General features: G+C 40.1%; 1 protein-coding gene across 1 annotated transcript in view; it reads right to left on the minus strand.

Annotated features, from left to right (window-relative positions):
- The window catches only part of LOC126998314 (putative neural-cadherin 2), a 154,397-nt gene that overhangs the window by 118,018 nt on the left and 9,118 nt on the right, over nucleotides 1–27,261 (minus strand). The window contains exons 2-3 of the mRNA XM_050859800.1: nucleotides 17,035–17,181; nucleotides 4,456–4,562 (exon numbers count right to left, since the gene is read on the minus strand). Of these exons, the coding sequence (XP_050715757.1) occupies nucleotides 4,456–4,562; nucleotides 17,035–17,181 (254 nt within the window). The remainder of the gene's footprint in view (nucleotides 1–4,455; nucleotides 4,563–17,034; nucleotides 17,182–27,261) is intronic.

Raw genomic sequence — 27,261 nt, forward strand, 5'->3', positions numbered from 1 at the left:
TTTTCTTTCGCCTGCCGTGACTCAAATCTCAATATCTTTTTGCTCATATTAATTTTTCCATCAAGCGGTAGTTGAAAGTACCATCTTCAAAATTTGCTTTCTCTCTTTTCATCTTAATATCGGTCCCCAGTGTTAACCCAATATGATATTAGATGGTACTTGTCATCCATCTACGAAAACCTGTTTTATCACGTGATTTCAATGCCCACTACATTGATTGGCTGCACTGTGCCACCCAGAGATCGTCAAGGCCTTGCTGCCCATGGCTTCACGCATACATGGCTGTGAACAACTTATTAGTGCTCCTACCCGTGATTAGGGCAATTGCGAAAACTTATTATTCACTGATATTTCTGAACTTGTTGATGTTGGTGTTCATCCCCCCGATGGGTTCCTCTGATCAGTTTCTCAAATATTGCAGTTCAATTGAATTTATCCGCACCGAATATCTTGTCACATAAGATTTACTTGATATCTCGAGTTAATTAGAACCTCGTCGGAGCTCCACAAGTTGTTGCTTGACCTCGACTCCTAAGGTGGCACGGATCTTCAAGATCTTTTCAACTTTTCATATAAAAAAAAAGTTACCAAAATTCTGTCCCTTAAATTAGCAATTATTTTTCACATTTCAATTAGAAAAGAAAGCTTTCTTTCTTGCTGGTGTATTGCACATGTTACACCTATGCCCAATGGATCATCAGCTACCATTTCGTCAAAAGAGTACAGAGTACAATGAGTATTTTAATACGAAAATAATAATGATAATAATAATGATACAACAGCAGCAGCAACAACAACAAGAAAAACAAATGTTAATGATAATAATTTCACTAACCTGTTGAAATGTCTTGCGTTTGGGTTGTAATGATCCCTGATAAACTGAACGCAAGGGTCATTCATCTTCCTTTGAACGCATCCCTCCGCCCTCATTCCCGGCGTCGAGGGAAGACCTGACACACCCGAGTTAATTTCCTTTTCCGTGCTGTTAAGCTCCTCATTAAAATTCGCCGCCCCTCTGGATCCGCCTTCACCTGACCTCTCCCCGAGTCTCTGCCAATTAGTTCCTACCAGATGATTACTCAACAATTCATGGTGACAAGTTCTGAAATTAGGTACCCTCGCCTCATTAGGTATATTTATTGTCTTACATTCCAAATCACTTCTAATTTCTTTTATGTCAGATTTTGCTAAAATGCACAAGCTATTGCAGCATTGCCAAATATATTATGATCATTGCATAACACATTCTAAAATACTATTCTCTAGTGTGTTTACTGATTAGTTGTTCGTGAAAATGAACTTGGATCATTTTTATAAAAGTATCTGGCTCATGGAAACCCACAAGGCGATCAAAATCAACATTTCTGTAATTGGAGCCACCCACGATACATTCAGTGCCAGGTCTGGAGGCACTGTTCATTTCTTGAGCAGGGTGGAAGTGGCAATTTCTTTAGCCTCGGCAGGGCGGCGTCACACCTATACTTTCTTCCTTTGCTTCACGATCTGTATCACGATCAATTCGACATTCTCGTCTTTTTCAAATGACTTACTTATATAACAGATAATAGTATCTAACGACATGAGGTACACCATCCTCTCGCCTGCCATATTTGTTTGTATTATCAAATGAAATGGTGGCCATATCATTCAAAGTCTGTAGCATAATATTTGCCGTCTAAGTTCATCTATGACTTTGATCACTATTATATTTTTTTCCGCGCTAATTAAACCCCTTATCTCTAAGGCTCAGGCTCCTGCTATTCATGCAAGAAACTCTGAGACCTTCATAATAACATTATCACTTCCGCTAAATTTTCATTAATTACAAACTTCACCTGTTTATGCGGTCAGAGAACCCAAGAACACTATATCGATTTTCTGGCAAACTAACACTCCCAACAGAGTCGGTAACACAAGGAGTGTTACTAATACCCAAAGCAACTTCAAATTGCTGAAGAGATACTAACACCCTAAAAAGTCACTGTCAAACCGTAAAAAGATACTAATACTTAAGAGAGAGTGATTGGCAACATTGCAGAGATAGGAATCAGCTGTTTGGGTTGTTGGAACACCCTAGAGATGGAAATAAACTTTGGTGAGTTGGTAACTCTGAGCAGGAGCCTGTTATGCATTCATGGATGTGCTGGAAATAGCGTGATGGGTTAATCAACAGGAACTGTGTGCTGTGAACTGGTGCCTTGCAGACTCCTTATGTTCTTGTGTGTGTATTTAGTTGTAGCAGTAGTCGTACTGATTGCAGCAGTAACAGCAGCAGCAGTAGTAGTAGTAGTAGTAATAGAAGTAGTAGTAGTAGTAGTAGTAGTAGTAGTAGCAGTAGTAGTAGTAGTAGTAGTAGTGGGAGTAGTAGAAATGGTAGCAGTAGTAGTAGTAGTAGTAGTAGTGGTAGCAGTAGAAGTAGTAGTAGTGGTAGCAGTGGTAGCAGTAGAAGTAGTAGTAGTAGTAGTAGTAGTAGTAGTAGTAGTAGTAGTAGTAGTAGTTATAGCAGTGGTGGTAGTAGTGGTAGTAGTAGTGGTAGTAGTGGTAGTAGTAGTAGTAGTAGTAGAGATATTCACGGGAAGAAGGATCAATAGTAGGGTACTATAGGATTAGTAGGATGACGAAATGCGACAATATTAGTGGGAGAAGGGAGATTAAGAGCAGTAGGATTAGTCAGAGGAGGAGGAGGAGAGGGAGGTTGGAGGAACAGTCGCAATAATAATTATAATACGAACAGAAACAAAGCATGGCATGAAACAGACGTCTTAGAGGAGAATGAAGAAGGAAGGGAAGGACGAATAAGAGTACAAAGAAAAGAGAAGAGTGAGAATGTGGCAAAAAGAAACGAGAACTTACTTGATTTTTTTCACTATATTTTTGAGGTGTTCGATGAAAGCAGATCAGTAGATATCATATATCTGGATTTTCAAAAGGCATTTGATAAGGTCCCCCACCAACGATTGCTCAGCAAACTACTGGCGCACGGTATCTCGGGTAACATTCACAATTGGCTTGCGGACTGGCTCTCTGAGCGGAAACAGAGAGTAGTTCTAAACGGTGTTACATCTAACTGGCTCGATGTCAAAAGCGGCGTACCTCAAGGATCAGTGATTGGCCCCATGCTCTTCTTAATTTATGTTAATGATATCGATGATGGGCTCACTTGCAAAGTATCAAAATTTGCTGATGACACAAAAATTGCTAGTAAAGTAACTGCGATACTCGACGAAGAAGCTTTACAATCAGATATAGATCGACTTGCACGTTGGGCCAATCAATGGCAAATGAAATTTAACGTTGAGAAATGTAAAGTGTTGCACATCGGAAAAATAACAATCGCGTTCGGTACGTAATGAATGGCCAACAACTTTCTGCAGTAAGTAAAGAAAAGGATCTTGGAATCACTATATCAAGCGATTTAAAGCCCGGTCAGCATTGTTCAGAGGTAGTTAAAACTGCAAACAAATTGGTTGGCTTCATCGGACGAGTCTTTAATAATAAATCGGAAAAAGTAATATTAAAACTGTATAATTCGTTGGTTCGACCCGTCTAGAGTACTGTGTACAGTTTTGGTCTCCCTACTACAGAAAAGACATAGAAAAGTTGGAACGGGTCCAACGAAGAGTAACAAAGATGATTCCTAGGTTGAGAAATTTGTCATATGAACAAAGGCTTAAAGAAGTAAATTTATTCAGCCTATCAAAACGAAGAATGAGAGGCGATCTAATAGAAGTGTTTAAAATGTTCAAAGGATTCAGTGATATTAATGCGGAAGATTACTTTACAATTGATCGATCAAATAGAACAAGAAGAAATCACAATTTGAAGATAAGTGGTAAAAGATTCTCGTCGCACGAAGCTAAACACTTCTTCTTCAATCGAGTTGTTAATGTTTGGAACTCTCTACCTTGTGATGTCGTTGATAGTACAACAGTTACGGCCTTCAAGAATAGATTAGACAAGTGTTTTGAATCCAACCAGCAACTTAGATATTACTCATTGTCGTAATAACGTTAAGTTCTTTCGAATACTGGTGTCCTTGTCCGGTTAGTGGTAGCAGTAATGGTAGTTCTTTCCTCTTTCCTACATAAATTCCATGCAGTTTTTCCATGCTGCATGGTTCTTTTTCCTTTCCTGCCAGCTTTGGCTGGAGGGATGGGGGGGTGGGGAGGAGCCTTCGCCTTTGCTGTCCTTCATCTTCCACCTTTGATTAGATAGTTAGTGTAGCTTGTCACAAACAACCTCGTAAGGACCAGCAGGTCTGCTGTTGTTTGTTCTTCCTTTGTGTTCCTTTGAGCAACTAAAAGGTGGATTAAGACACAAGAAAAGGAGGAGAAGGAGGAGGAGGAGGAGGAGGAGGAGGAGGAGGAGGTGTTGTAGTGACAGAAGGAGATGCAGAAAGAGTAGGCGGCAGGAAATCAAAACCCGCACCGAACAGACTGGAAACCCAACACTCACCGTCCTCTTTGTCTCGTAGTCGAGCGGGGCCGCCAGCGAGACGAGACCCGTGTGGCGGTGGATGGTGAACAGCCCGTCTCGGTTGCCCTCGGGAATGGAGTATCGAACTGCAGGTGTGGGACATTGGGGGGGTTAGTTGTGTGGTGGTGGTGCTGCTGGAAGGGCGTTAGAATCAGGTGAAAGGGTCGTGGTGGTTGTAGTATTGGTGATGGTGGTGGGGGGGAGGGCAGGAAAGGCGGGTGAAGGGGTCATGGTAGTGTTGGTTGTAGTGGTGGTGGTGCTGGAGTAGTGTTAGTGGTAGTGAAGGGGCGTTATATTAAGGGTAGGTGAGGTGTGAGGGTCATTTTTTTTTACATCGAAGGACGCGGCTCAAGGGCAACAAAAAGAGTACAAAAAAAGCCCGCTACTCGCCGCTCTCACAAAAGTAAAAAGTAAAGAGTAGCCAAAAGAGAGGTCAATTTCGGGTGGAGAGGCGTCTTGATACATGGTGGTGTTGGTGTTGGTAAAGGTAAATGTGTGTGAGTGTGAGGAAGTGAGGTGTAGGGAGATAAGTAATGGTGGGAGTGGTGATGGTGATTCGAAGTCTAAAAGGAAGAAACGTAAGTGTGATATCGAAAAAAGGATGTTAGTAACGGTTAGAGGGAGAAGTGTGATGTTTATTAAAGGTATAGAGGTAGCGGTAATGGTAGTGGTGATTCGAAGTCTAAAAGGAAGAAACGTAAGTGTGATATCGAAAAAAGGATGTTAGTAACGGTTAGAGGGAGAAGTGTGATGTTTATTAAAGGTATAGAGGTAGCGGTAATGGTAGTGGTGATGAGAAGTAAGAAGTGGGGCATCGGGGAAGAAACTTAAGCAAAAACGTCGTGGAGAATATTCATTGTTTGTAAGGGTTATGTTTGTGGTGTGGGTGGGTGGACGCAGGAGTGAAATAAAAGTGTACAGTGGTTATGTTGGGAGTCACTGCTGGTAAGGTATGTTAGGAAAGAAGTAAAGTGACTGAGTTGGTTTTGGTCAGGACATTAATATTTTGATTCATTGATTAGTTGTCTCGGCAAGTGGGACAGGTGTACTGGTGGTAGCGTAAGTATATTTTCTTGGCGTTTTTTTTAGCAGAGGTTGGTTTTGCATGTGATGATAAGATGATATTGGGTGAGGCATGTGAATGTTATATACAGGTTTAAAATATATGATAACAGTTGGGTTTTCAGTCATAACCATACACTAAACATGAAGCACTAGAAAGAGTTAGTTAAAAGTAAGAGGGTTAGTTGAGTATTAGTATTATTAGAAAACACAAACAAGTAACGAGCATAAAAGTGTTGCCCTCATCACCCCTATACTACACCTACGTTTTAAGGAAGGAGGGCAGGTCATGGTAGAGATTAACGCTTGCAGGATAAATGGGAGGCTGCGCTCAAGCGAGGGCGATGAAAAGCAAGCAAGAGGGAGGGGGACGATGTGTGTGTGTGTGTGTGTGTGTGTGTGTGTGTGTGTGTGTGTGTGTGTGTGTGTGTGTGTGTGTGTGTGTGTGTGTGTGTGTGTGTGTGTGTGTGTGTGTGTGTGTGTGTGTGTGTTTACGGAAGGGATAATGTAGGTAAACAAGAGGAGTAGGAGAGGAGGGAGGGTAACGTGAAGGGAAAAAGGAGGAAAATAGTTAAGCATGCACGATAGATAGATAAATAGATAGATAGACAGATAGAGATACATAAGAGAGAAAGAGAAGGACAGACAGAGACAGAGACACAGAGAAATGGGGCCAAGTATGTTTTAGGATGGAAGATTGTGTTCGTAAAGGAGAGACAAAGCGAGCATAAGGTGAGGAGGAATGCATGAGGAAAGGAGAGAGGAGAGGATAAAAGGGACACGCGAGGGTTTCTCTTTCAGACAAAATGATGCATTCCAACCCTCCGGAGACGAGACAGTGAAAAGATAATGCGACGTGAGGAGGAGGAGGAGGAGGAGGAGGAGGAGGAGGAGGAGGAAAAGAATAAGAGCATGAGAATGAATAAAGGGAAGAGAGACGCTGAACCGGAAAACTGAGGTACAATAAGAAACCAAAAGCAGTAGAATGAGGACAAGGAGGAGGAGGAGGAGGAGCGTAAAGAAGCGAGTAGAGAAAGGTGGAAAAAGGCGGAAAGAAGAAAGAGAGGAGAGAGAGGGAGAAAGGAAAGATGCATTCAGTTCTCTCAGGGACATATATCGCTCGGCGTGTCACTAGGAATGGAACGAAGAAAACTTGTCTCTGTCACATCAAGATTGCACTTTACTCCCTCCGGTCTCCGTGTCACAGCGTTGGGTTGAGCGATCGGCTTGGCATCAAATTACTTTCCTGTGCGTAAAAGTATTGAGAGAAATATGTCTTGAAATATGTCTTGAATTCAGTTTCTTTCTCTACTAAAATATCATCGTATAAAAGTGAGAAAAAGGTAAAAAAGGAAGAAAATGAAGGGCAACTTTTTTTTTGTCAATACATCATTGTATGAATAAAGAAAATAATAGAAAGAAAATTATAATCAGTTTCTTTCGTTACTAAAATGTTAGCGTAAAAATGAGAAAAAAGTAAAAGAAAAGAATAATATGCCCCCTTTTTCTTATTGATATCGTCGCAAAGATGAAAAAAAAGACGGAAGAAAACAATAATTAGTTTATTTCTATACTAATATATCACTGTGAAAATGACAAGAAGAGATAAAAAGGAAGAAAATATAAATAAGTTTATTCTTATTCTAATAAGCCATTGTAAATAAACAAAATGTAAAACAAAGAAAATCGTATAATCAAATATTATCTAGTTTGCAAGCTTGTGAAGAAAAACAAATTAGAAAAGGATACAACTTTTCTGCACCTAAAAGATTAAATATAAAAATACAAGTTTTCCAAATTTGTTTTCTTATATAATTGCTATATAAATAAATAGAACACGGAAAAATATTACTAATTCCATTCTTTTTATAAATGCCTTCCCGGATGTTCCTTGTTTGCGCTGTGAATCTCAACATTTAAACATTTGCGCTTTTGTCATACGAATGAAAAAAATAAACATTTACAAAGTCGAGGAAGAATATTATCATTAGTAAATCCTTCACATGGAGAAATACTCGAAAAGGGAAACGTGAAAACTCGCCGTGAAGTGAAAAGTATAAGTGAAATTAATAATAAAAGAACCGAATGAAGTTTATACACGAGAATCACGACTAAATTTGCACATGGGAGGCGGAAGACTGACGAGGCTGTTATTGTAGGGACGACGATAAAGACAATGACAATACTGCGTTTCTAGTTCACGTTAAAAGCATTTAAGTTGATTAATATTAAACAAACGACTGAGAGTATGGTATAAAAGTGAATTGAAAATAAAATAATACGACAACAGCATTATTCGACACATACATACACAAATAAAAAATAAGCACTTACTTCTCCCTTCAATAGAGAAAAAATGTGAAGAAAGTGAACGAGAAAACAAAGCAATAATTCTTCCTCTGTCCTAACGACAAATGCAAATAACATGCGCGAGGAAGCAAAAGAAAAAAATGATAATGTTAAAATTCTGCTGCTTAGCATCAGATTACGACTGTAAAACTACATGAAATGTGAAGAGATAATTTGTAACCATAATGCTTCCTCCAAGACAGAATGAAAGTGTAAAAGAAAATGCAACTGAGAGAACATGGCAGAAGCAGAGAAATAGAATTAAAACATTATTTTGCTGCTGCTTAGCACTTGAATACGACTGTGAAAAAAAATAAAATGAAGAAATAATTTCGTGATTATAAAGATTTTTGCCTGACGGAATGAGAGTCCAATGGAAAATTATGAATAGGAAAATATGAAAAATATCCGACGGAAAAAAAACTTGCCATGGATACAATGTAAAATGACGATACAATGATAAATATGATACGATTAGGAAAGTAAAAACGAAAGAAAACCCACATCAACCTGAAAAGAGTCGAATTGCCATGATTGAGTAACTGACGGATTGGGGTATGCGGTCAAGGCGTCGCTACTTCGATTTTTATATCCTACTTTATCTGATATATTTTTTTTCGAATACGATGGAATAGGAAATGAAAACCCTAACCATGAGGCAAGGAATATAGATGAAGGGATGCTTGTTTTATGTCGGTATCCTGGTTATTAACATTTTCGTCTCTATCCTTAATATTCATCAAGTTATTTCCCTTGAGATATTATATGCAGTGTTTTGTTAATTAAGTCTCGTGTGCGTGCGTGCGTGCGTGTTTGTGTGTGTGTGTGTGTGTGTGTGTGTGTGTGTGTGTGTGTGTGTGTGTGTGTGTGTGTGTGTGTGTGTGTCATAACTTTCCTGCCTCCAAATGTGTTTTCTCTTACTCAATAACGCTCATGCAAACTTCTTTATTAATGCATTTTACTATTTATCGCTGCATATACTCTTCACTATCAGCATTTCCCTCTCCCACTCTTAATTACAGCCGCTCCCTGCAATCAATTAGTCGGTTTAAACTCGGCAGGGATTTGTTTTCTGCTTTTCCTGTCGTTTTACGTGTCTGGATATGTATGTAATGATATATTTAAATGTCTATGTCTGTATGTATGGGTGGATGGATGGGTATGTATGTGGGGACGTGCACAAGCGTATAAATCTATCTGTCTGTTTATCGGTTTATTTAATCAGCGTTTCACCTGTCTACCTGCATCTTCCTCCCTCCTTTCTCTTTCTAATTCATTGGTTTGATGCATATAAACCCTTTCGTATTGCTTTGTCTTACTCTCTCTCTCTCTCTCTCTCTCTCTCTCTCTCTCTCTCTCTGTCTGTCTGTCTCTCTCTCTCTCTCTCTCTCTCTGTCTGTCTGTCTGTCTGTCTGTCTCTCTGTCTCTCTCTCTCTCTCTCTCTCTCTCTCTCTCTCTCTCTCTCTCTCTCTCTCTCTCTCTCTCTCTCTCTCTCACCCCTTCACACACACTTACTCAATTTGCCTTTGTTTGATGTTGTCTGTTTGTTCTCACGTATATATGTGTCTTGTATGTCTGTCTGTTTGTTTCCATTCCGAATCCTCCCCCCTCACTTCCTCCTCCTCCTCTTGCCCTCCACACTGTAGCTCTCTCTCTCTCTCTCTCTCTCTCTCTCTCTCTCTCTCTCTTTCATCATTTCATCCATCCCTTTACATCAACTTTTTTGTCTCTCTTACTCTGTCTCTTCCTTCTTCATCTCTCTCTCTCTCTCTCTCTCTCTCTCTCTCTCTCCCCCCTTCTAAATGATTTCTGGGTACCAAAAATCAAAACTAAATCAGTCTTGCACTAATTCTATCGATTCTGTTTTTACCTTCCTCGCTGTGTTCTCTCTCCTTTTCTCTTCCTTACTCTTTCTGTTCTCTTTCTCTTCCTTCCTCGTACAATAGTCTTCCTCCCTGAAACACTCTCTTCTTCCTTCTTGTCTTTTCCTTTCTTTATTTCTTTCGTTACTCCTTTCTTCTTTTCGTTCTCTCCTTTCTTCTTTCTTTCTTTCGCTCTTTCGTTTCTTTTTTTTCTTCTTTTCTATGTCTTTGTTCTTTTCTCTTTCATTCGCAACCTTTTTTTCCCCATGTTTTTCCCTTGACTCGATGTATCTTTCTTCTCAAGTCCTTTTTTTCTACCCACCCTTAACTTTCATCCACTTACCCTCTTTTTCTGTATAATTTTTCGCCTCTTTTCCATGGCATTCATTTCCCAAGGCCCCCATCTCTCTCTCTCTCTCTCTCTCTCTCTCTCTTGACCCTTCTCCCCCTGGCCTAGTTTCTTTACACGATGGTACGTCCTAAGCACACACACACACACACACACACACACACACACACACACACACACACACCACATAATACATTCTGGGTGGCTATTAAAACTTGGTCACTCACTCAATCTCGGTCCAAAAAGTGTGAGAACGTTTAGTCCTAACGATTAATTCTTCAGGTCATCTTCACACCTACGTGGTCTCTTTTATTTCCTAACTTTTATTTTACCGCTGTTGCTCTCCTTATGCTTCTCTTTATTTAACATTTGCTTCGACCTCATCCCATTTTTTTTCTCTTCCCTCGCCGTTTTTTTTTTTTTTTTAATCTTGTCGCTTTACTTCCCTTTCTCCTTCTTCAGTGTTCCTTGTCATATTTTCCTTTTACCACTCTTCTTACTCCTTTTCTTATTTCTTTTTATCTTCCTCCTTCATGTTTTCTGCTGCTTGTGATCTTTTTTTCATATTCATTTCTACCACTTTCTTTTATTACGGATCTCTTCTTTTTTTTCTGCTCTTTCCCATCCTTCTGCTCATTCCCTTTTTCGCATCTTGCTTTCACTATTCTTTTCCATCCTTTTCTTAATTTTTTTTCTTCCTCTTTCGTTTTACTCCTTTCTGCTGCTTGTGGTTATTTTTATATTCACGTCTACCGCTGTCTTTTGCAACATATCTCTTTTCTTTTCTCTTTTTTCTGCTCTTTCTCATCCTTCCCATACTTCTCTGCTTTTCCTCTCCCTTTCCTTCTAGCTCCCTCATTTCCCTCTGTTGGCCAAATATTTGCTGCCCCTTTTTCCTAAGCACTTCTTCCTTATCCCATTTTTCCTTCTCCTTCTACTGTAATGACACCGTGTTCGAGATTTCCTTCTGCGAGTTCATGGAAAATTTCGAAAGTACTTGTTTTTTCATTACTGTTAATACCTGTTTTTGAGTAAAGAAAGGAGGACGGAAACGGCAACTGTTCCATAATTTAGGACAGTTTCCGTTTTCTTTGTTGGGGCTGCACGCTGTGTGGGGACACTTTTCGAAAACCCTTTCTCGTTTAGCCGGTGGTCTGCCTCCACTTACCGCCAAGAAATATAAGATGAAATTCGATAATAAATGTTTGTATTTTCCACGGTTTAAGGGTAGCCTTGTTCCATGTTATTTATTGGTAAGACTACGGGAGAATCTTAAGGTTAGGTTGCTGCATAGTCGTCATATAGTTGATGACTGTTAAAGCATAATTATTTATTATTTCTTATTACTACATGCATTTTAGTAAAATAACAGTATGATCTCATGATTTGTTTGCAGTGTATTCTGTTGGGTTTGTAAGGTTATATCAGAAGGAAAATTAGTGCATTATGAGTTAATTAGCTCGGGAACAAGATGGAAAATGTTATTTTATGCGAATAAAAGTTAGAGATAATAATGTAATAGTGTGTGCGTGTGTGTGTGTGTGTGTGTGTGTGTGTGTGTGTGTGTGTGTGTGTGTGTGTGTGTGTGTGTGTGTGTGTGTGTGTGTGTGTGTGTGTGTGTGTGTGTGTGTGTGTGTGTGTGTGTGCGTGTGTGTGTGTGTGTGTGTGTCTCGTGAGAAAACAGCTCCCTGGGGAGCTGAGCATCTCATTAGCCCAGCCCTGGGTAATACCTAGGCCGATAAGGGAATCACCCCCTCGCTCTCTACTCTCCTTCCTCTGCGCGCAACAGACACAAGGAGGAAACTGACCGCGGCGAGTTTTGGGCCTTGTTTGTCCACCCCGTGAGGGCAATCAGGAACTCTCTCCTAGAACCCACTGAGCTATCGGAGCGGTGTTTGTGTGTGTGTGTGTGTGTGTGTGTGTGTGTGTGTGTGTGTGTGTGTGTGTGTGTGTGTGTGTGTGTGTGTGTGTGTGTGTGTGTGGTGATGGTGTGGGGGGGGGCAGGGGTGATGGTGGAGAGGATAATTCCATTTCCTCGCCCACTCCATTGGTCGGTTTTATGACGCATTAAAGAAAATGGTGCGCTATCTTAGTTTTAAAAATGTTTGTTTACATTGGCGATAACTTTTGCGTTTCGCCGCTCACAGAAGTAGAGAAACGTCGGAAGGCTTAACTAAGTAAGAGATAATACTGTGTCTGGTTCAGGAGTATATGAGGAATAGTTTTGATGTAGAGTGAAAATGAATTCAAGGTGGAAACGAAGAGGAAATTAAAATAGTTTGAGGTAAAATCAATGAGAAAATGAAAATGAAAATCAAATCTAAGTGAAACATGAAACAGACGACAAAGTTTACACAGTAATGAAAAAACAACAACATATGACAACGGGATTAGTAAAGCTGTGCACATATCTATTGTTTGAGAAATATAAACTCTGGTTATTAGTAAAAATAATATATAAAAAAATGAAGTCGAGAGGACGTACAATAGAAACATAACAAACAAAGAGGAAGTTAACAAAATTATGAAAAAAAACGTAGCAAGAGAATAGAACAGCGTACACATTTATTATTAGAGAAGTAATAAAGTCTGCGGTATACGAAGAAGGATAAAGTATAGGAAGGAAAATGGGGTGAACAGCGCCAAAAAAATCCAGAACATGCGACTGAGCAAAAACAGTAATAGAAAAACGTAACAACAGAATTAGGAAACGGAGGATACTTTTACTGTTAAAGGAAGGTAAACGTCAAATGTACGAAGCAAAAAGAAACGGCATAATAAAACATACACAGGTGAACTAACATACTCATAGGAAACTATATAAAAGGAATAGTGGATATTTTCATTGTTAGAAAAAAAGAAAAAAAGTCAGCAGTTCGAAAAAATGAGGAAATTGAAAATAATCGAGGAAAGATGAGAGAAAATTACAGTATACACGAGGACGCTAACAATGCCACGGAGAAATGTTACGGAACTTAAACACTGTACATTTTTGCAGCTGAAGAACTATAACAGCATAGAGTATAAGAAACACACAAAAAATAATGAAATCGACGTGAGAAAGAGAAACGAACAACACACGCCGGGGAGCTGCGCAACACGACTGTGCGAAAATATAACACTGAATTGATAAAATAGTGGATACGTTTCCAGTTCAAGAAAAGCGAAATTCGAAAATACGAAGAAAAATGAAATGAAATAATAATAACTGAATCGCGGCGATAAAGACGATATACGAGGGAGGGAGCGTGTTAATAGAAATAAAAACAAAACAAAACATTGAATTATGAAAACATTGGATACTTTTAATATCAATAAAAGGGAAAATCGAATAAGGAATATGAAATTAAAGTGGCAAATAAGAGAAACGTGCAGAATACAGAACAGAGCTCACTTTGTGTTGGTAAATAATTCTTTAACGTTGAAATTAGGAATATAGTGAATAATATTACTCTTAATCTATTATTAATGTAGCATTTTATGTTCATCTTAATTCATTAGCCTTTTTGTACTTCATTTATTTTCTCTTCCTCTGTATACTCTCGACTTACATATTTAATAGATCTAATCAATACTTATTAGACCAATGTATTCCATCACTTAATAATTCAAAATAACAAAAAAAGAAAAAGAGAAGAAAAAAGATAATAATAATAATAATAAGGAAGTAAAAGAAGTAGCAGAAAAAAAGCAGCTGAGTAATGAAAATAAAAATAAAAAGCAAAAAGGAAAAACAGATGAAGATTTCAATAACAATAACAAAAAGAATAATATTGGCAATACTAATAGCAACAATAACAAGAATAAGAACAACAACAAGAGACAACAGAAACAGCAAAGGATAATAAACAAGGACACCATAGAGAAAAAAACAACAACAATATAGAGAAACGAACACCTAGAAGTAAAAGCAAGAAACAACAGCAGCAGCAGCAACAACAACAACAACAACACAACAAACACTACTGCCGGAAAATTATATTATTACTGTCTTAGGCAAAGAAAAACAACAAAAACCGGGAAAGCAAATACAAGTTTTCTCATATTTTTGGATGTGACCGGATTTTCAAGGCGTTTAAGTGGTAGCAAAGCGTTAACGTACGAGTCACTTGGCCTCCTGAAAGTGTCCCCAAATTCTTGTTATTGGTGGAGGGGGCGGTGGTGACAGTGGTTGTAGTGGTGGCGGTGGTGGAGAGGTGGGTGTGGTGGTGGTGGTAGCCGTGCATATGTGTGTATTCCTTGTAATGTTGGCGAGGAAGGTGGTTGGGTTGGTGGCGGTAGCAAAAGAAGAGGTGTTTGTGCGTCTGAAAATTGCCCCTGGTAGTGGTAACCGCGATAGTAGCGTTGGTGGGGGCAGCGAGCGAGGGAATTGGATGGAAGGCGGCGAATGTTTTAACGTTAGGAACAAGTGGTGGTGGCGGCAGCAATGAGAGTGGTGGAGAGAGTGATGGCGAGGAGGAAGACAACTGAGAGAACGGACATTGGTGGTGATGGTGCTAGCGGTGATGATGATAATGATGATTGAGGTGGTGGAAGGAATAAGTGTTAGTGAGATTGATGGCGAGACGGGACACATGCAAGAGAACAGATATTAGTGGTGATGGTGATTGCGGTGATGATGAACTGACATTGGTAGTGATGATGACTGGTGATGATGATAATGGCAGTGATGGAGGCGGTTGGGGGAGTAGAAGTGTTGATGAGAGTGAATGCGAAGAGGAAAATGTGCGAGAGAACTGACATTGGTGGTGATGGAAATAGCGGTAATGATAATGATGGAGAAAGAGAGGAGGCATAAAACAAATTAACGAAAACGAAACTCGTGATAAAAGAAAATAACAGCAGTGGTAAAGTTACTGATGGAGATGGTGGAGATGAACCAACCAACTTGTCTGTCGGTGGAGGTAGCGGTGGAGATGGTGAGAGAACAGTGACGACCAAGAGGGTGGCGGTGGCTGAACAGATAGCGAGACGGCCCCGCGTTCAGGAGGACGCGAGTTCAAGAGCCAATGCAAGATGGCGCCACTATAAACACTCGCCTGCGCCAGAACGGAAGAAGCTTGGACCGACCATCAGGATCCAAGACGTAAAAAAACAAAAAAAAGGAAAAACAACAGTACGCAGTAGAGAAAATAACAGAAGAGGTGAAGATAGTGATGCGGACAGCGAGTGCGAAATTAACCTTACTGGTGCTGAATCTAATGGCTGTAGCAGTGGTGAGGTGAGACATGGAGAACAGCGGAACACAACACGGAGAACAAGAGATGATAGCAATGAAGGAGACACTGATGGAGACGGTGAATGGATACTAACCTTCCTACTGTTGATGTTTATGACTGTAGTGAAAAAGAGACATGAGAGTAAAAAGCGAAATAACAGGGAAAACAACAAGAGCAGTCGAGATGATAGCACTGGAAGACGTATTTATGGAGACGGTGAATGGATACTACCTTTTCTGTTGTTAATGTTTGATTGTAGTGAGCAAAAGACATGAGAGCAAAAAGCATAATAACAGGGAAAACAACAGAAACAGTCTAGGAAAATAGAAGTGGACGGGACACTAATGTAAACGGTGAATGTGGTGAGCAGAGAAGCAAAACAGCGGAAACAAAGAGGCAAGAGAACGAGACTAGAGATGAAGGCAAAACAAATGGAAATGGAGGCAGCGGAGAAAACGGAGGAAAGAAAAGAGCCTCGGTGTTGCTCGTGGAGACTGTGGTGAAGAGGAACGAAGAGGACAGTGAGGACTAAAAAGGGAGGAGGAGAAAATAATTAGTGGTGATAGATAAATGGGGATGGCGGTAAAGGCGATGAAAAAGAATCATGTTGGAGGTGGAAGTAGAGGAGGCCTAATATTAGTGTGAGGAAGAACGTAGACGACATTGAGGACTAAAAAGGGAGGAGGAGAAAATAATTAGTGGTGATAGATAAATGGGAATGGCGGTGAGAGTGAAGGAAAAGACATATGCTAGAGATGAAAGCAGAGGAGAGCCAATATTGGAGGTGCCGGAGATGCTAGTGGTGGTGGTGGAGAGGAAAGATAAGGATGAGAGTGGATGCTGCACGGGAGACGAAAAACACTATAGTCTGTTCCACGAGAGCTGGCGGAGATTTCCCTTCAGGGGTGGACTCGCGGGGTTGGTGTCATTGCTTGAGTGACGGTGTCTGCGCCGCTTATTGGCTGTTGTTTACAAGATCTAAGCTCCGGGAATTTCATTTGCCGTGACATTGGGCCGCTTTCACAATCGCTTTGTTTGTTTTGATCGTTACCAATGGCGGCGATCGACGCTATAGTTTTCCACGTGAAACTGGCCTATGGGGTAGTGGCGGCTGCAGAGGAAACGAGAGGTGTTGAGAATGTGTGGCAAGGTGCGGGGGTAGGCTAACCCATGGAGGTAACCCCACAGCCGCAGCTACCCCATCGGCCAGTTTTACGAGGAAATACTATAGCGGCGATCGCCGCCATTAGTATCGATCAAAACAAACAAAACGACTGTGAAAGCGGCCCATAGCCTACTATCTCTCGCGCTCTGTTACCTCTTAAAATAAACACTATTTGTATATAAATGTAGTTATTCTTATAATCGCTCTTCCTTATGGTTATTTATTAGTTTATTACCTACAAATAATGGAAACATATTTCAGGATTAATGATTGGACGACCGATGAAAGAAAAGAGAAGGTTCTTGCCTTAGGCAAATGTTTATGTTATGGCTACGTAGCATCAATACACATTATGACTAAGCCAGGCCTAGAAATATACCAAGAAATCTTACAATAGATAAGTTAATTAACGACTGACTTTGCGTAGATTGCAATGATGCCAAGTACGCGCGTCCACCCTTGAAGGCTTACAGTATTATAGGCCCGCCAACCTGGTAGAACCGACCTTTTTTTTTATGGTGGCGAAGATAGCAGGAGAGAAGAGCGTCGTACCTTGGTGCTGGAGGTTGAGATTGCGGTGGAGAGCGGAGACGTGGAGGACGGTGGAGGCCAGCGGGGAGGACTCAGGTATCTCCACACAGTAATGGTTTTGGGAGAAGCTGAGAATCTCCTCCGAAGGGTTGGTCAGGAGCCTCGTCGCTGTGAGAAAGAAAAATAGATTGATATAGACAGATAGATGGATGGATGGATAGATAGATACAGAGAGAGAGAGAGAGAGAGAGAGAGAGAGAGAGAGAGCGCGCTTGCTGTATCATTAAGTATATTACGAAAGCAAGACAATAATAATATTCACATCACTCACTTTACAGACCTGATGGATATACAATGTTCATCCTCTCTCTCTCTCTCTCTCTCTCTCTCTCTCTCTCTCTCTCTTCTTTCCACTAAAACCAAAAGGGCTTACAAAGTGCTGGCTGTCACTACCTCTAACCGCCTCTGTTCCTCTCTCTCTCTCTCTCTCTCTCTCTCTCTCTCTCTCTCTCTCTCTCTCTCTCTCTCTCTCTCTCTCTCTCTCTCTCACCTTCCCGCTCTCTCCCCGCCTCTGCGTTCCATCCGTCTTTTTGTTCCTCTCCTCTAAAGCGATCCAAACATATATGTGTGCCGGTTGCTGTTACTGCTTCTGCCCAGCCGGATCCTCAACCTCTAATCGATTTACTGGTTACACAAATGGTTCTTTCCCGTTCACCTGCCTTCACATCTTTATTGGTTTCTTACTGGCTTCTTTCCTGCCTTCCTTCTTTTCTTCCTTCCTTCCTTCCTCTTCTCTTTCCTTATTTCCTTCCTTCCTTTGTTTCTTTACTTTTTCTCTTTTCTCACAAATGAGTTTCTTTATTAGTTTACTTCTTGTTAGTTTTCATATTTACTTTTTATAATACCTCTGCGAATGCTGATGGTATAACTACTACTACTACTACTACTACTACTACAATTACTACTACTGCAGACACTACCTCTTTTGTTGATAAATCTGCTGACGGGACAAAGGAGTGGTGAGATAAATAGCAGGACAATGAAGATAGGAGGAGGAGGAGTAGGAGTAGGAGGAGGAGGAGAAGGAGGGGGAGGGGAAGAATAAGGAGGAGGAGGAGGATAAAACTTTCACTCTTTATATCCTTAGTGTGCAAAAAGTTCCTTCACCTTTGTATTCCCAACAGGACACAAAGGCCTCGAGTGGCGGGTTTATGGCCCAGGTAGGAAAAGAAGAGCCTGAAAAAATGAAATTGGTGATTCCATTTTTTTCAGAGCATTCTTTCTCCTGCCCCTCCCCCTCCTCCTCCTCCTCCTCGCACTTCCTTCTTTTCTTTGAGTGTTGGAGGTAGCGGGAGCAAAAAACAACAAAACAAAAAGAAGACTATGTATTACTCCTACTGCTGCTACTACTACTACTATTATTACTCCTCCTCCTATTCCTCCTCCTCCTCGTCCTCCCCCTCCTCCTCCTTCTCCTCGCACTTCCTTCTTTTCTTTGAGTGTTGGAGGTAGCGGGAGCAAAAAACAACAAAACAAAAAGATGATTATGTATTACTCCTACTGCTGCTACTACTACTACTATTATTACTCCTCCTCCTATTCCTCCTCCTCCTCCTCCTCCTCCTCCTCCTCCTCCTACTCCTTCTTCTTCTCATATAACTATTACCATCGTGAAACCAGACTGGCGAGATAGTTTGTGCATGGGCTCCCTTGGATCCTTTCCTCCCCGCCGCTCTGCCACAAAGTCCCAACACCTATCATTTCCTTTCATATGGTAGCTTTAGGTAACATATGAGAGGAAGAGATAGGTGTTGGGACCGTGTGGCAGAGTGACGGGGAGGAAAGGACCCACGGGAGCCAACTCAAAAATGATCTTGCCAATCTATTTTCACTATACTAAAATTACTGCTACTACTACTACTACTACTACTACTACTACTACTACCACTACTACCACTACTACTACTACTACTACTACTACTACTACTACTACTACTACTACTACTACTACTACTACTACTACTACTACTACTACTGTTGCTGCTACTACTACCTCTACTATGAAATACTTACTTATGAAACACTTACTTATAAAACATAATTTTGTCCCAGAAATTTCATACCCACTTTAAACTTTGGGACGGTCTGGCTATTGAGAATCAAATCATTTCCTCACTCAACCAATTCCATGTCCTCCTTCCATTTCTTCTTTATCTGCTTCTTTTTTTTCTCTCTTTCAATCGTCGTCCCTCCTCTCCTCTTCTCATTCCTCCTGTTTCTTATCATCTTTCTTGCCCTATTTTCCTTTTATCATCCCCATTACCTATTTTTCTCAAATCCTCCGTTTTGGCCTCATTTCCTTTCCTTGTCCTTTCATTTCATCTTTATCCGCTTCATATTTTTCTCTTCATTGCCTTGCACTCCTTCTCTCCCCATTCCTCCCATTCCTTCTCATCTTTCGTCCTCTAGTTTTCCTTTTTTCGTTCCCTTCTCGTCTCATTTCCTCTTTATCTGCTTATTTTTTCTCTCAATTGCTATGCCCTGCCTTCCCTCTTCTCATTCCTCTCGTTCCTTCTCATCTCTCATATCTTAGTTTTCCTTTTTTCATCCCCTCTACTCATTTTTTTTCTATATCCTCCGCTTCGTTCTCATTTCTGCTCTGATGCTTGCTAACAAACCAGTATAGTGCTGGAGTGGACGAGGAAAGCGGGACCAAAAAGAAGAATCACTAGAAACGTCATTGCTACATAATACCGGCGAGACATGTTTTCCTTTAGTGCTCATAGAGGATTAACGCTACCAATGAAAACAAACAAACAAACAACTATTTTTTTTATAGTAGTATAGTGATAAACATGAACTACAGCCAACACAAAGCTACACACACACACACACACACACACACACACACACACACATACACACACACACACTACCTCTCTCGATCAATCAACATTCAAAACCACAACACACACGCACTCAACCAAACAAACAAATGAAAAATGGACAGGAAGACAGGCAGACAGACAGCGGAAACAGACATACCTACGGTCGTGCCCTCCCCCCCCCCCCCCCGCTCCCTTTCACACCCAATTACAGACACGTGCATATAAATAAAATTTTAAATAGAACATACAGGAAAAGAAACAAATTCACTTCACACGATTTAATGGGAAATGACAAGACAAAGCGGCATAAGAAAATAAGATGAAAGTAAGAAGAGTAGGATTGGTATGCAAAATGTCAGGACGCGAATCATGAAAGAGAAGAGAAAGAAAAAAAATTAAAAGCAGCGTGAGAGAGAGAGAGAGAGAGAGAGAGAGAGAATGCTCGCTGTATCATTATGTATATTACGAAAGCAGGCCATAATACTAATCACATCCACTTTACACACGCAATGGATATACACTGTCCATCCTCTCTCTCTCTCTCTCTCTCTCTCTCTCTCTTCTCCCATCTTGTCTTCCAGAAAAAAAGATAGGAAAGAGAGAAAGGAGTGAGCGAAAAAGATCAAAAGTCGCAATAAACATTCCAAGTCAAGAATGAAATAAAGAAAATAAAAAGGCAAACAAATTAACTTTAAGATATGTATTAAAAACAGAAGATATAAAGAAATAAATTCAAGCACAAAGGAAAAGGGAAATAGAAATGCAGAATCATATACTGAAAGCAAATAAAGAAAAAAAAATATACCAAGTGGTTAACAAAGAAACCCCCCGAAAAAAACGAAGAAGAAAGAAGTAATAAGTGAAAGCGAAGAGAAGCAGTTAGGAATAAACATATAAGAGGAAAAACACTTCTCAGAGGAACATAGAAGAATCCGGAATGAGCGACACACAGACGGGAGAAACTGAGAAAGAAAAATAGTGAAAAAGAGTAAAAAGTTAAAACAAAAGAGTGAAGAGTATAAAAAAAGTGCTCAAGCTCTTATCGCAACCGTGGGAAAATTATACTACCTGTGCCTGAGGACTCTCTCTCTCTCTCTCTCTCTCTGAAGGAGAGAGAGAGAGAGAGAGAGAGAGAGAGAGAGAGAGAGAGAGAGAGAGAGAGAGAGAGAGAGAGAGAGAGAGAGAGAGAGAGAGAGAGAGAGAGAGAGAGAGAGAGAGAGAGAGAGAGAGAGAGAGAGAGAGAGAGAGAGAGAGAGAGAGAGAGAGAGAGAGAGAGAGAGAGAGAGAGAGAGAATTAAGAGTAACGTAAAATAGAAAAAATATCTGTAACCAATTTCTCTCTCTCTCTCTCTCTCTCTCTCTCTCTCTCTCTCTCTCTCTCTCTCCTTCCTTCCTCTGAAAATTAGTGCTTCCTCTTCTTCCTTTCTTCTCCATTTTTTTTATCTTTTCTTTTGTCCTTGTTTTCACACATTCCTTCTCTTCGTCCTCCTTTTTCCCCTGTGCTCACTTTGCCCTTCCTTTTCTTTTCACTACTCCCCTACTCTTTCTTCCTCTACGTTTTCCTCTTACACCCTTTTAGTCTGATTTCCCTTTCCTCTCTTTTTCTTCATGTTTCTCTCTCTATCTCTCTCCCTCTTTCTCCTCTCTCTGACTTCTCTCCTAATCTCCCCTTCCATCGCTCCTTATCTCTCTTTCCTACTTCTCCTTTATTATGTCTTTTTAGAACTACACAATCGCAATCGCTTTAGACAACAGTAAATAATGGTACGAAATAAACAAGTCACTGGAGAATAAAAGAAACATGTTGTTGAAACGATAAAAAAAAACTAGGTAATTAATTCTCTAAGCCAAAAAAAAAAGATACAAATAACTTGAATGGTGAAAATGAAAACGAAAAAGAAGAGGAAATAAAACATGGGAATCGCATGAACGAGAGAGAGAGAGAGAGAGAGAGAGAGAGAGAGAGAGAGAGAGAGAGAGAGAGAGAGAGAGAGAGAGAGAGAGAGAGAGAGAGAGAGAGAGAGAGAGAGAGAGAGAGAGAGAGAGAGAGAGAGAGAGAGAGAGAGAGAGAGAGAGAGAGAGAGAGAGAGAGAGAGAGAGAGAGAGAGAGAGAGAGAGAGAGAGAGAGAGAGAGAGAGAGAGAGAGAGAGACAGAGAGAGAGAGAGAGAGAGAGAGAGAGAGAGAGAGAGAGAGAGAGAGAGAGAGAGAGAGAGAGAGAGAGAGAGAGAGAGAGAGAGAGAGAGAGAGAGAGAGAGAGAGAGAGAGAGAGAGAGAGAGAGAGAGAATATCCTTTAAGCGGCGGAAGGAAGGGCAGCCCAAAGTCATTTCCAGGCTCACACTTGGCGGCGGTCGTGGCTGTTGTGGCGCGGTGTGAACTGCATTGCCTCGGCGGTGGGCCATAAAAGACGTATTTGCCCCATTGTTGCCGTAATTACAAACTTTTATCACTGAATTTTAATGTTTTACTGTAGCCAAAATATGTTCTTGAAGTTACTTTATTATTTTCTTGGAGACATTATTTAATTATTTTTTATCTTATATCTTACTGCGTTGCTATAACGAGGCTTGGAGGAATTATACAATTTAAAGTCAATTACAACAACTTTTCCAGATTTTAAATGACAATTACAATCATTTCAACATATTAATCACAAATGTTAATCAAAATTACAATTACGCTACTACATCTTACAATTACAATTACTGATAATTTGTATCGAATTACATTCTTAAAATATTCTTAAAATTTCATAATGATGAAATTATTATTATATGTTAGAATTCAGAAACTTTTGAGCAAACAGCTCAGTTTATACTGTAGTTAATTATAAGTACTTGCAGAGCGAAAGACTACCGCGTTATGTTTTCAGTTACAGTCCAACAAAGGAAGAACGTGTCCAGCGGTACTTAAATCAGCCAAAGACTCAGGTGACGGCAAGTAACAAGTAATCTTCGCTTCACATAATATTACTATAATGTTGTCATCGAGATTAGCTCTGACATTGAAAAATAATATTTACTGTGTTAGATTTACACTTTGTGGTCAGTGAAGTTTAAAACATTAAAGCTAGACCTGAAAGCTTAATAACAACTACAATTACTATTGAATTAATAAGCTCAGTTACAATCACCATTACAATTTATATTTAACTAAAAACCTCAATTACAATTGCAATTACTCCAAATTTTATGGTTAATTGCTTTCAAACTCAATTACAATTACTTCAAGCCTGGTTGTAACTGATTATATAATAAAAAAAAACTGTTGCGATTGATAGTTTTTAATGAAATGCTCTTCTTCTTTGAATACTGTGAGTTTGTAAAAGAAATACGGACAGCTAACAAAGCATATGTATAATCAGCTAGAAGGAAGATTGAACGAGGTAAATTCATTCGCCTTTATTCCTTCCTGCTCGTGAGAGAAAAAAACTAGCAAAAAATTTGTTTACGTGAGTTTCGAAAATGCGCACATGAAATTCCCGTTAAATCTGTTCATCATTGCCCAAACCCCAGGGAAGCCCCATCCAGTCTCGATCAAAGGCTGCATGTGACTGGTGGATGTTGGGAAAGGGTGAACTTTATGGTACGTTGCTGGGTTGGTTTGGGCGGGAGTTACTTGTAGCCTTAGCGTGAACAGGGTGTAATGCAATGCTTGTTTACCTATGAACTGCTTTCCATTGTATTCGACACCTGTAATTATGCGATATCTACTCTTCTCTTATTCGTCTGTGAATTCTCTGTTCCTATCAGTTTATGCATCCTCGTAAACTTACGATACAGGAGATAAATCAAATCACTAAACAAACAAAGAAACAAAACATCCAGGAATATTCTGTTGTTATAAAAAAAGAAGCCGGATAAGAATGGCCATATTCAGTTTTCATTTGTTGATTTCCCCTCTTGAGAATATTTAAGCCGTAATTAAGTTGAGATAGATAGGATAAAGATATGATACAATAGAGTATGGATAGGAAAGAGTTTAAATAGGATAGAAGGACATGATGGAGGCTAAAGAGGACATAGTTTTGAAAAGATTAAGGGTAATAGTTTCGATAAAATAAAGTTTAGAAAAGATAAAAAGTCAAGGTAGGATAGATAAGAGGTAATATCGGATAGAGTTTGAATAGCACAGAGAGACAGGGTTGAGAAAAGATAGTTTACATAGGATAGAATTTGGGATATGATAAAGTTTGTAGAGGATAAAGAGTTCAGGTAGAATAGTTTTGATAGGATAGAGAGATTGGATAGAAAATTTGAATCGTAGCTAGGAGGATATACAGGAGTAGGAGGGGTGATGTCAGGCCGCAATGCAAATCTCCGTATCCGACAATCTGCATTATTTACCGAGAATTAAGTGACAGCACGTTATATGATATTAAACGAGATGAAAAACAAACAAAAAACCTTCCTCTCATCTTCATCAAAATTTCATTCACGCGGCCGATAATTTCAACTCATAACTGTCAATTACATGAATCGCGTGTGTTGGGGTTAAATGCATCCCTAATTACCACCTCATTATCAACGCTAATATATCAATGTCACAAACCTAATTGCTCGACAGTTATTGTTGATTACCTGAGTCTTTCATTAATAAACAATTTACAAATCAAGGTGACTGTATGTTTTTACCGAATGCACCATTGCCAAAAGCTGAAAGGTTAGGTCGGGGGCACACGGTACAGCTGCGCGTTGCCTCGGTGCTCATCTCCGTTGCAAATATACCACTAAAACCAGTTAGAGCAAAATCAATAATATTAACAAAGAATGAAACTAATACTGATGTTAATGATGATGATAAAAACAATAATAATGATAATACTAATAATGGTGAATAAAGGCTTACATTTTTAACCTTTCGGGGCCTCAGCACACATATTTGACACGGTATTCGTAAGAGCTTTGAGCATTTCCAGGGTTTGTTTAATGGCCCTGGTGGTAGTTTAACCCTTCTTCTGTACCATGAACCTAAATAAAACACTCATGAGAACCCGATTGATCTCCTTTTTGGCATTTGGAAGTGGTTGACGTGAGGGGCTGGAAGCGTGTGAGGATACCGACCACAATCACAACTTACAAGAATAGATAACCAGTTTGAATTTCCACGCACACAAAATAATAAACAAGACAGCGGAAGAAGAGTGAAAAATAGGCCACCATCGGCTCCTCCTTTAATGCAATTCCAAGCTAACCTTTGATAATAACAGCTGGCGAAGACTTTTTTTGAGAGAGAGAGAGAGAGAGAGAGAGAGAGAGAGAGAGAGAGAGAGAGAGAGAGAGAGAGAGAGAGAGAGAGAGAGAGAGAGAGAGAGAGAGAGAGAGAGAGAGAGAGAGAGAGAGAGAGAGAGAGAGAGAGAGAGAGAGAGAGAGAGAGAGAGAGAGAGAGAGAGAGAGAATAAGTAAAGTAGGATAAACGAGAAGACATGAGGAGCAAGGTAAGAGCAAGGAGAAAATTGATGAAGAGAAAGAGGAAAAAGAAAAGAAAGGATATTGGGAGAGGAAGACGGAACGAAGGCAGTGGAAGACAAATGGAGAGAAGGGGAGAAGGGAAGAAAAAAAAATAACGAAAAGAAGGTGAAGTATATAAAGAAGAAGAGGAGGAGGAGGAGGAGGAGAGAAAGAAGAAGAAGAAAAAGAAGAAGAAGAAAAAGAAAAAGAAGAAGTGAAGAAAGACAAACAGAAGAACCCACAAGAATATTCTGACGAAGATAAAACTTTTACGCTGATGAGAATGATGTAATAATAATAATAATAATAATAATAATAATAATAATAATAATAATAATAATAACAACGTTCCCCAAAGCCTCAGACAAGACCAGGAAGACAAAGCTGCTCTCTCGTCCCTCTTTCTTCAATTGCTTCTTGACCTTAGAAACTATTTATTGGGAAACTTTAAAATATATGGAGTAACTTGGATGCAGGCGTGGCGGAGGAGGAGGAGGAAGAGGAAGAGGAGGAAGAAGAGGAGGGATAAGAGGATATTATGGATGAGAGGAAGGGAAAGAAGCTAGTAAAGGAGGTTCTCAAAGAAGGAGGGCAAAAGGAAAATCTGGGGAAATCATAAAATGCAATTGATCAAAAAAGAATGAGAAAAGAGAAGAGAGGAAAGGAAAAAAAAGTTAGAAATAAGAAGATGGAAGAAATGGAAGAAGTGACAGAAAGAATGGAGGGTAAATGATTGCAGGAAAGGAGTGAGTGTGGGTAGGACGAGGAGGAGGAGGAGGAGGATCAAGAAGGAGGAGGAGGATGAGAATGGGGAGGAGGAAGAGGAGGAGGAGAAAGAGGAGTATCAGGAATAGAAGGATGAGGATGAGTATGTGGAGGCGAAAAAATGGAAGAACAGAAAACATTGTGCCTGTCGGATTATGCAAGGCTACCTACTCTAGTGTTTTAGTGAGTTCATCAAATTCATCAGGAGCGTCAACGAGCGGCGGGGCAGTGTATGTGTGCAAAGGACTGTTCAATTAACTCATGACGCAACACAGCAACGGTCGGTGCGATAATTGTAGATGATCATTTTCGCTTTAACTAATTCTGCAATAAGGCTCTCCCACTGGTTGATGACTCGGTTCGAATAAGCGAATGTGAATGTGATGCTGGGCTAGGTAATTTTGCAAGAAAACCGCCAGCTTGACACGCTGACATTTTTAATCATCGCTAAGGGACTGCCAGTGCATCAGTCAACCCGAACTTCAGCGAATTCGGTGAAGAGGAGCACCGGGGGAATGCGTGGGCCAATCAGGTGAATCAGCCACTTAACCACTCGAAGTAAAACTCTCCTCCGCCACTTTTATAACGAGCTGGAGCTATCCACTAGGTCCCTCTAGAGAGCTTACTGGCGCTATAAGCAGAACATTAAAAGAAAAGAACAAAACATTCCTCGGCCAAGACACGTTTATCGCGTAGCGTGTATACTTGAACACCGATGTCCCCAAAACTGCCTTGTTGCCATGGCGGCGGGACAGCTACAAATTACAAAAAAATATCAAGCAGTTTATTCCACTGAATACGTGTACCGCCATATAGGATAAAATTGTAATGTCAGTATGTCCACCATCAATCACTTAGTCAGTCTTTTTATCTGATTTTACCGGAGAGGGGGCAACACGATCCCCCGGAATCTACTTAAGCCCTCCGGATAAAAGGGTGTGCGGAAGTGCTCACAAATTATCTTTTTAATATGGGAGTAATTTCGCCAATCAGTTTTTATGATTATTCCGCCATCATCTAGTCAGTGTTTATAGAATATTTTATAAAATTTAATCAGAAGGAAATATTCATCTGAGGATGTTCTCATAATGTATTTGGCAATAATATGTCGACCTCTTTTTTTGGAGATAATGATAATAATCCGAG

The sequence above is a fragment of the Eriocheir sinensis genome, chromosome 14 (assembly GCF_024679095.1).
Source record: "Eriocheir sinensis breed Jianghai 21 chromosome 14, ASM2467909v1, whole genome shotgun sequence".
Lineage (NCBI taxonomy): Eukaryota > Metazoa > Arthropoda > Malacostraca > Decapoda > Varunidae > Eriocheir > Eriocheir sinensis.